This window comes from Phasianus colchicus, chromosome 1, assembly GCF_987193195.1.
Source record: "Phasianus colchicus chromosome 1, bPhaCol1.hap1.1, whole genome shotgun sequence".
In the NCBI taxonomy this organism is placed as follows: Eukaryota; Metazoa; Chordata; class Aves; order Galliformes; family Phasianidae; genus Phasianus; species Phasianus colchicus.
The window spans coordinates 55,514,039-55,524,427 of NC_143436.1; the positions used below are offsets into that span (position 1 = coordinate 55,514,039).

General features: G+C 51.9%; 1 protein-coding gene across 1 annotated transcript; it reads right to left on the reverse strand.

Moving 5' to 3' along the window:
* Positions 1-2,998: 2,998 nt before the first annotated feature.
* On the reverse strand, positions 2,999-5,729 carry LOC149919630 (uncharacterized). The gene is made up of 2 exons (XM_090143689.1): positions 3,618-5,729; positions 2,999-3,294 (listed from the first exon to the last, which is right to left on the reverse strand). The coding sequence occupies exons 1-2, from the start codon at positions 4,164-4,166 to the stop codon at positions 3,058-3,060; spliced, it is 786 nt and encodes a 261-aa protein (XP_089999815.1). The 5' UTR covers positions 4,167-5,729; the 3' UTR covers positions 2,999-3,057.
* Positions 5,730-10,389: the final 4,660 nt, after the last annotated feature.

Below are 10,389 nucleotides of genomic sequence, written 5' to 3' on the forward strand. Positions count from 1 at the left end.
TCACCCTCACCGTAAAGAAGTTCTTGAGCACATTTGTGCGGAACTTCCTATGCTGCAGTTTCTGTCCATCTCCCCTTGTCCTGTCTCCATGCACTGCTGAAAACTATCCGGCCTCGTCACTCTGCCCTTCACACCTTAGATATTTATAGACCTGGACCAAGTCCCCTCTCAGTCTTCTTTCCTCAAGGCTAAACAGACCCAGTTCACTTAGCCTTTCTTTCTTCATAGGGGAAATGCTCCAGGCCCTTCACCATCTTTGCGGCCCTCCGCTGGACTCTCTCCAAGAGATCCCTGTCTTTTTTGTACTGGGGAGCCCAGAACTGGACACAGTACTCCAGATGAGGCCTTACCAGGGCAGAGTAGAGGGGGAGGATCACCTCCCTCGACCTGCTGGCCACGCTCTTTTTAACGCACCCCAGAATGCCACTGGCCCTCCTGGCCACAAGGGCACACTGCTGGCTCACAGCCAACCTGTCATCCACCAGGACCCAGGTCCCTCTCTGCAGAGCTCCTCTCCAGCAGGTCATCCCCCAACCTGTACCGGTGCATGCGATTATTCCTCCCCAGATGCAAGACTCTACACTTGCTTTTGTTAAACCTCATGCGGTTTCTTTCTGCCCAGCTCTCCAGCCTGTCCAGGTCTCGCTGAATGGCAGCACAGCCTTCAGGCATGCCAGCCAATCCTCCCAACTCTGTATCCTCAGCAAACTTGCTGATTGTGGCCACTCTCCCCTCGCCAAGGTCATCGATGAAGATGTTGAACAAGACCGGACCCAGCACCGACCCCTGGGGAACACCGCTGGTTACAGGCCTCCAACGAGCCTCTGCACCGCCAACAACAACCCTCTGCGCTCTGCCAGTCAGCCAGTTCTCAACCCACCTCACGGTCCACTCATCTATCCCACACTGCCTCAGCTTTGTTATAAGGATGCCGTGGGTGACAATATCAAATGCCTTGCTGAAATCAAGGTAGACTACATCCACTGCTCTCCCCCCATCCACCCAGACAGTGACAACATCATAGAAGGCTACCAGGTTGGTCAAGCACGGCCTCGCCCTGGTGAACCCATGGTGACCACTCCTGATAACCTCCTTTTCTTCCAGCTGTCTGGAGGTGGCATCCAGCACAAGCTGCTCCATCACCTTTCCAGGGACAGAGGTGAGGCTGACTGGCCTGTAATTGCCTGGATCTTCCTTCTTGCCCTTCTTGAAGACCGGAGTGACACTGGCTATCCTCCAGTCCTCAGGCACCTCCCCCATTCCCCAAGACCTCTCAAAGATGACAGAGAGCGATTCAGCAATCACCTCTGCCAGTTCCCTCAGCACCCGTGGATGCATCCTATCGGGTCCCATGGATTTGTGAACATTGGTGTTGCCCAGGTGCTCTCGGACCACCTCTTCCCTGACTAAAGGGAAGTCTTCCATTACCCAGACCCTTTCACTAACCTCCAGGGTCTCGGATTCCCGAGGGGGAGCTTTTTCACTGAAGACAGAAGCAAAGAAGGCATTCAGTATCTCCGCCTTCTCAGCATCCCCCGTTACCAGAACACCTCCGTCACTAATCAGGGGAGCCACATTCTCCCTAGTCTTCCTTTTACTGTTAACATACTTCAAAAAGCCTTTTTTATTATCCTTTACCACCTTTGCCAGATTCAATTCCAGGCGGGCTTTAGCCCTCCTCGTCGCATCCCTGCAGGCCCTAACAACATTTCTATATTCTTCCAAAGTGGTCAGACCCTTTTTCCACATTTCATGGGCCTTCTTCTTTCCTTCACATTCCATGGGCTCTTCTTCCCATTTCCCGGCAGATCGCATGACTGGAATGTTGTCATGGAGGGCCGTGTGCTTTTTTGGAAAGATCGGCTGGCGAGGCGGAGTGGTGGAGTTGCTCTTTATGTGAGAGAGCAGCTAGAATGTATTGAACTCCATCTGGGGGAGAGTGGTGTGGCAGTGGAGAGCTTGTGGGTGAGAATCAAATCATACCAAACCTGGTATGGGTGACACTGCTGTGGGTGTGTACTACAGGCCCCCTGATCAGGAGGAGGAGGTTGATGAGGCCTTCCATGTGGCCACCCTCAACAAGCTGATGATACGAAGTCGGGAGGATTGGCTGACACGCCTGAAGGCTGTGCTGCCATTCAGCGAGACCTGGACAGGCTGGAGAGCTGGGCAGAAAGAAACCGCATGAGGTTTAACAAAAGCAAGTGTAGTCTTGCATCTGGGGAGGCCTGGACGCCTACTTGTGCGACCTGGTGTAGGGAACCTGCTTTGGCAGGGGGGTTGGACTTGGTGATCTCTGGCGGTCCCTTCCAACCCCTACAATTCTGTGTGATTCTGTGTGAAAAGCGCTATGGCAACAAATACAGCCCCGAATCCGTCGGCCACTTCCCGGGCAGCTTTCTCAGACCAGCCACCGCCGGCAGTGCAGGAGTGGATTTGGCCACCGCCCAGTCAGGGGTGCTGACTGATAGCAGCGTGACTCTCATTCCAGCAGGAGTAACGGGCCTCCTTGGGGACAGGCGTAGCGCCCTCTTATTAGGACGTTCTTCTGTCACATGGATGGGGCTTTTTGTTTTCCCAGCAGTTATAGAGGCTGACCACACTGGGGAGATTAAGATAGTGGCCCTCACCCCCCTGCTTTTTACTCCCAAAGGCTAGAAAATAGCACACTTAATCCCTTTTTGTTCTATGGCTGAGCCTGGCATCGGGGACCGAACTGGTGGACTTGGGAGCACGGACAAACCTGCCGTGCTATGGACTACACAAGTGTCAAAAGACAAACCATTATTACCATGCTTAGTAAATGGCTGACAGTTATTAGGCCTAGTGGGTACCAGATTGCACATTCAGAGATGAGATGTTATCTATGCTCTGAGCCTTCAGCGGTATTCCAGAGCTGGTGCTTGTAAATGCAGGATGGTATGTAGCCTCTGATTTATTCCTGCTCACAAAATTCAGCTCCAACTCGAGCCACTTGGTTCATAAGCGTATGACCGTGATGAGATATGAATTATATGTTTATTTAGAAAGAGATGATTTATCCATAGATTGAACGCCCTAGCCAGTGCTGGATGTGGTGTCTGCAGAGGGATTATTCCTGTTCCCTGTATCTTGCACTGCCTGCCTCTTCTGCATGCTCCTGCACGCTTCCTGGTGGGACTGGAAGAGGGTCCTCAGGTGCCTCTCCATTGAGTCTATGTTAGCCTCCATGTGGCGGAGCAGGTCAGAAACATCGATGTCCTCGTTTCCCTGGTGCTCTGTTCTGCTGGAGGCTGAGGCTCTTGGTCCCGTTTCCTAGAAGTGACGGAGCATGGGCACAGTGAAAAGGATGCAGACTCATTTTGCAGAGCATTCCCCTGCGTGGCTCCGATTCCTGTGCAGCTTTTCCTGCCTCGCAGGACTGCCCGAAGCATGGGGCTCCCACCACCTCAGGCAGGCCCGGTGTAGCACAGGGGTTTCCAATTGGGTGTCAGCCCCACGGCTGGGTAAGTCCCTGGGGAGTGCTAGTGGACCTCTGGGAGTCTGCTTGCCTTGGAAGACTTCACAGACAAGGCCTCTGTGGTTGCCTGCTCCCCACCCGCGGTACCCTCCCTGCACGACGCATCTCAGTAGCTCACCTGTCCCCATAGTTGTCTTACTCTCCTCCAGAGGCCATGGGCAATGCTCAGCAGGCTCAGGATGCAGATGTGCTTCAAGACATCTGTGAGGATCCAGGTTAGCCCCCTCTGCTCAAGGTTGTCCCAGACATGGCCCAGGGTATCGTGCAAGCTCAGGACTTTCTGCTTGGGGCCCAGGGACTGCTGATTTGGGTCCTTTGGAGTGACAACCTTGCTGACCCTGTACCGGATCCATCTGGGGCGTTCAGAATGGCCTAGCTGGTGGGGCCAGTTGGAGGCATGGCGCTGGGCGTTAATGCGCAGCTGCTGCTCCTGGGATGCCGTCTTTTGGTGCCCACCCCCCATTGTTACACGGCAGGTGGCTAAGCCAAACCAGCAGGGCCGGCTGGAGGTCCTGGTCTCCACAGGATGCTCCTGCTGCTGAGGAAGGTCTGGCTCTTTGTCCCCATTACAAATCCAAGCAAAATAGCTGCAACAGCTGGAGCTGAATCCAGCAAGTGGGGACAGGGAGAGAGCTAGGGTCAGGAAGAGAGTCCGGCTGAGTTTCATCCTGTTCTCTCCCAAAGATGAATCTCAACACAAAAGCGGCTGTCACCCAGAGCAGAGCTCCAGCAGTGAACCACCAGCGGCTGTCCCAAATGAGTGTGCTGGGGGAGGCTGCCAATGTGACTTAAAGACTGATGTCGTGTCCCGCTCTGTGATGTCACAAAGCCTTTTGCCCCACCCTGGCCACAGGGTTCCCAGTTTTTTTTCTTCTTGTTCTTTGTTTGTTTTTCCACAGTTCCACTATTTGTACCCTCAATTTCAGTTCCATGTACCGCTAACAACTGCGCTTCTATATACCACGAACAATTGCACTTCCATATACCATCAAGACAGTTTCACCCGCTCCCTTCAAAATCCACAAATCAAACAATGCAGTTCTTCAACTTCCACGAACACCCAGCACTTTGTCTCTTGATTAGGGTACTGAGTTATAAAACTGGTCCCATTACTCCATTTATGTTCCTGGTTTCTTGCTCAACATTCCCCCTGGCTCACCAGCAATGTTTCTCCAGTGAGCCAAAATACCCAGGGGGTCTTCTTGGTATCAGTTCAGACACCCCTTGTTCCATAACAGCCACTTTCACAACATGAACACCGAACAATCTCAAAGACAGTGACGATAATCAGTACAATTTATCCTCAGGATCCTTCCTCTCTCTGCCCCCCTCCAGGGCCCAACCTTCCCTCTGTATTCCTTTCCCACACTTGCATAGCTGCCCACCTCCTTCTTCTCCAGTAAACAACGTATCAATGATAAACATCATTTCCGTCCATGAGTAGAAATTAGGCCCCAGAAACTGATCTAACTGTTCTGCTGCACTTATCGGATCCTCATTTAAGGAATTTATTTCCTTCTTGAAACTCCTAGCCTTTCTGCTAGTAAAAACAGCAGGCATTAGCACACCCTATTTCTCTTTGACCTAAGGAGACTGCCCTAAGCGGAGAAAGTGAAGTATTAGTAAGGTTAGTGTTAGAGAAAGGAAAAACTCTCCAGGTCCCATTCACATTGCTCCAACTCCCTCAGTAATCGGCAGTGCATCCTCTCTCCAGGACCCTGCTCAGGATCAGCAGCACGGCCACTCCCCTTCTCTGGAGAGGTCACTGCCGCTTGCATTGCTTTAGAAATTGAAGGGGGAGGAAAGTTATCTGAGGGATCCCACGTAGGATCTTTCTGCTTCTCTTTCCTTTTTCTTTTCAACTTCCACTCCTTCTTGTGAGGAACTTTTTTTACTTTTGCACCCATTAAGCGACATAGGCCAATTCTGTTTCAGAAAAAGGAGTCTTACTGTTTACGTATAAATTCAAGGTCTGACAGGCCCAATCTTTGTCAGACCCCTATTTTGGTCAAAATAATGATTTTCCCTGTAGTGGCTCTCTAGGCTATGTCTGTATACAGTATTTAAACATCTTTTCCCCGTTCTTTTCCCTAGTTTGGGGATTATTTTCAAATTCTGACGCCTCTTTCCTGAGGGGCTATTTCTAGGCATGAATTTGGGGACCCTTTTGCCCTGTTCTACGGGAGCTCCTATTCCCCATCCCTCCGGAATGCTGCTGTGAACTCCCCAGCTCACGGGTTACCACACTCCGATTCTCGGATTTAGGCCCAATCCCTCCGGAGTACCTCGCTCCAATTCTCGGATTCAATAGGGGGGTGCTGCTGGCACTTTGTCAAGCGTCCAGGGTATTGCACACCAACAGCTCCCTCCCGAGACTCACCCGACTCTCCACCGACCCCCAAGGCAAGAATTAAATTCCCCTTCCTTGGTCCGTGCACAAAGTTACCGGGTCTGCAGGGGTCAATACCGTGCCTACCTGCCCCTTGGCTTTCACACAGCCCGTCCTTTGTGCAGCAGTCTCGGTTTCCTATCGGCCATCCCAAGGAATCACCTCACCACCCAGACGGGACTGCTAAAATCAGCAGGGTGCACCTACCCTGTCCAGGGCAGTGAAGGAGGCGATAGTGATCCTGGACGGGCCCCCAAATTGTTGGAAATACCCAAATAATTTATCAGGACGGTATCTCTGATAAAGCAGATTCTATTCGCAATTGCAATGGCGGGCCTCCTGCAAGCAGGAGAGCACGCAGAAAACAGCGTTACGTCTTTTACGGCCTCTTACTCGACGCTTCTCTCTTTCTCCCCTGGTTCCTCAGTGGCTGAGTACTTCAGGTTCACAATCTTGCTGACGCTCAACTAAACACACAGATACTGGCTAAACATAAATTTCTGCTGGCTAAGCATATATCGCAAATTAGCTCTAAACTTCTCACATTTGCTCATTCAACACTCGGTCATTGTTTCTGGACATCTGCTTGTCCTTGCATAGAGAAGCTTAGAAGGAGGACAGGGGGGAGTATCTTGATGCCTGCCTGTTGCATCCCAACCGACTCGCAGAGCAAGGCAATCCAGCCTTGTGTGGAGGCCCTGGCTTCTCTGATGTTTGTTAAGTCTGTTTTTCTTTTGCTGAGGGTCTCTTATCCAAGCCGAATAGCCCTACAATATGCTTTCTAGTCCATAATACTATACCTATACTAGTTGGAACATTTAGAAACTATTGCAGTTTTGCAAGCAAGAATTAATCACACACTTCAGCAACTGTATTTCTAAAGCGTGTTACTAACATACGTGCTATTCCTCCTTTTTTCACATCAGCTACTTCTAGGGACAAATTACAAAATACAAATACATTGTGCTCTACTTCCTCAGATCAATTCCCCCTTTTTAATATCTAATGCAGAAACAACATTCCATTCCTACGTGCGTGTATCCTGGAGGGCCTTTTCAGATTAGGATCTCGTCAAGGCAGAGGGTCAGAGCTCAGAGAATTCCTCTAGGTGCCACTCTGACAAAGCAGGAAGCTGACATGGCAGTAGGCAGAAGGTTTTGGAAACCTTGGATGCGAGTTGAGGAGGATGGTCCTCAAGTGTCTCTCCATTAAGGCTAGTTCAGCATCTGTGTGTTGGAGCAAGTCAGAAACACTGATGCTGTCCTTTCCGCGGTGCTCTGTTCTTCTGGAGGCTGAGGCTGTTGGTCCCGTTTCCTGGAAGTGACGGAGCATGGGCACAGTGAAAGGGATGCAGACTCATTTTGCAGAGCACTGCCCTGCAGAGCAAGTCCTTGCAGGGGTCCCTGCACGATGCATCTCAGTAGCTCACCTGTCCCCATAGTCGTCTTACTCTTCTCCAGAGGCCATGGGCAATGCTCAGCAGGCTCAGGCCGCTGATGTGCTTCCAGACATCCATGAGGATCCAGGTTACCTATCTTTGGGCAAGACTGTCCCAGAGGTGGCCCAGGGGTGTCGTGCAAGCTGAAGACTTTCTGCTTGGGGCCGGGAGACTGCTGATTTGGGTCCTTTGGAGTGACAACCTTGCTGGCCCTGTACTGGATCCATCTTGACGTGCGGAATCAAACTCTGTCACCCAAGATTACAAAGCAGGTACAAGTGCTGCGCAGACACCGGGTGCAAGGTGGATAGATCTGCCTAACTTGCACACAGTCTGGAAAAATCTTGCTACAGATATAGGCTGAACTAAGACATAATCATAGTTTTCCCGGAATTCGGATACATATTCATCATACCGCTGAGAGTTCATTAGCATGCAGACCCTCCCCTCTTGCACTTGCGTAGTGGGTCATGGGATGAAGATTTGTCGTCTTCCTTGCGAAGGCTTCTGACCTTTTTCACTGTAAACTTCTGACCTTTCGGGGGGGCATCCCCCCAAACTGCTTTCTTCTTGTCCTGTGGACATTTAATCACCTCCCTGCCAAATGTCCTCGGGCCGTTCTTAAACCCTTGTCTTTATGGCCTTCATCCCCCTCACTATCCCAGTCACAGTGTCTGCCATCCCTTATTTTTCTAACAAGCTCTACATTCTTGCTTCTATAAACTATCTCTAACTATTCCCCTTCACCCTCCGTATTCTCAGTCACTGTGGAGCCTTCTTGCCTCTTTACTTTCACTTATGGGGCCTTTCTCACCTTTCAATCTGAGGTGTTCAGAAAGGCCTAGCTGGAGGGGGCCGTTGGAAGCACAGCGCTGGGCATTAATGCGCAGCTGCTGCTTCTGGGATGCCGCCATTTGTTCCCCATCCTCAGTAGTTATGTGGCAGGTAGATATAACAAGTCAGCAGGGCCGGTTGAGGGCATGGTGCTGGGTATCGATGTGCAGCTGCTGCTTATGTGATCCCATCGTTTTGTTCCCCATTCTCCATTGGTACATGGCAGGTGGATAGGCCAAGCCAGCAGGGCCAGTTGAAGGTACGGTGCTGGGTATCAATGAGCAGCTGCACCTCAGGAAGCACCAGCATTCTGTTGCCATTCCCACAGCTGATGGGACAGGTTTAGGCTAAGCCAAACCAGCAGGGCCCGCTGGAGGTCCTGGTCTCAACTGGATGCTGCTGCTTAGGAAGGACTGGCTTTTTGTCCCAATTACTGCAGACATGGCAGTAGCCAGAAGGTTTTGGAAACCTTGGACGCGAGTTTAATGAAAGACTATTAATAGTCACGGGGAACACTGTACTTCAGCTTCACCTCCGCTTTGATTTCCCACCAGCAGTACTTACTGTGTAGGAGACTGAAATACAAGAAGCGTGCTTTGCTATTTTGTCCACAAAAAAACTACAGATGGGAGTGTCACCTAGATTTGGACCAGCGTGGCTCCTTGGACGCAGGAGGGCAGGCACGCACCCAGCTCGGGGTCGGGCCTCTACACCCAAATCCCAGCTCCACTTCCTCCCATCCATAGAGTCACTGTACGGTTAGGCTTGGAAGGGACCTTTAAGACGATGTAGGTCCAAACCCCCGGCGATAGGCAGGGACACCTCCCTCTAGACCAGGCTGCTCAAAGCCCCATGCGGGCTGGCCTTGAATGCCTCGAGGGTGGGGGCATCCACAACCTCGCTGGGCAGCCTGTTCCAGTGTCTCAGCACCCTCACAGTAAAAGTAAAGAATTTCTTCCTCTTACCGAGACTCGATCTGCCCTCTTCCAGTTTAAAGCCTTTTCCCCTCGTCCTGTCGCTACGTGCCCTTATTAAAAAGTCCCTCCCCAGCTTTCCTGCAGGCCCCCTTCAGGTACTGGAAGGCCACTATCAGGTCTCCTTGGAGCCTTCTCGCATCCAGTCACCCCAGCTCTTTCCTCCTTTCTTCACAGGGGAAGTGCTCTAGCACTCTGACCATCTTTGTGGCCCTCCTCTGGACCCACTCCAACAGCTCAGTGTCCTTCTTGTGTTCGGGGCTTCTGAGCTGGACGCAGTACTCCAAGTGGGGTCTCCCAAGAGCAGAGCAGAGGGGCAGACCCACCTCCCTCGACCTGCTGGTCACACTTCTCTTGATGCAACGCAGGATACGGTTGGCCTTCTGGGCTGCGAGCACATTTTGCTGGCTCGTGTTGAATCATTAAACGACACTCCCAAATGCTTGTCCTCAGGGCTGCTCTCAACCCATTCTCCACCGCGCCTTTATCCGTGCTTGGGATTGCACTGAAACAGGTGCAGGACCTTGCCCTCAGTGTTGCTGAAATTCGTGAGGTTGGTCGGCATGGGCACACCTCTCAGCCCTGACCAGCTCTCTCTGGATAGCATCCCTTCCCTCTTGCGTGTCCACTGCTAATCCTTTAAAGTTGCATTGGACTGCAACTTGGGAGATGCAAGATACACCAGCAGGTGTGCCCCCTGATCAGTGGCCTCCTGCCCAAACTCACTCACATATGACGGCCCATCCATATACTGCAGTGGAATTAATGGACCTAGTACAGCCGTTCCGACAAAAGCCCAGATAAAGTGTGCCAACTTGGCTGTTAAGATGATGGGATTGGGAGAGAACGGAACAGGTCGTTTTCACCAGGCAAAACGCAGTTAAAGAAACCACCGCAGGCTGGCCTCGGGTAGCACAGGGGTTTCCAATTGGGTGTTAGCCCCACGGCTGGTTAAGTCCCTGGGGAGAGCTAGCGGACCTCTGGAAGTCTGCTTGCCTTCCACGCCTTATGTATTTTTTCCTTTACATGTGTTAACACACCTGATTAGAGCTGCTCGCGTGCCGCTATTAGTGGGAGCCTTCAAGCAGCTCTGTGGGTTTCTATGGCGTTATTCGCATTACGCGTTCCCAGTTCAGCACCGCTGACAGAACTGTTGCGGCTGCGGAGAGCCGCTCGCTCCCGCCGCGCCGCAGCCGCTCAGTGAAACGGCAGCGCCTCCCGCTCTGTCTGTGGGGCGGGCAGGCGGGGCGGCCGG

What these genes read in the sequence shown, in the direction of transcription:
- LOC149919630 (XM_090143689.1), bottom strand. Translation starts at nt 4,166, where the DNA reads ATGAAACTCAGCCGGACTCTCTTCCTGACCCTAGCTCTCTCCCTGTCC. An exon ending in TAAGACAACTATGGGGACAG is followed by an intron (nt 3,295 to 3,617) that starts GTGAGCTACTGA and finishes CGTCACTTCTAG; the next exon opens with GAAACGGGACCAAGAGCCTC.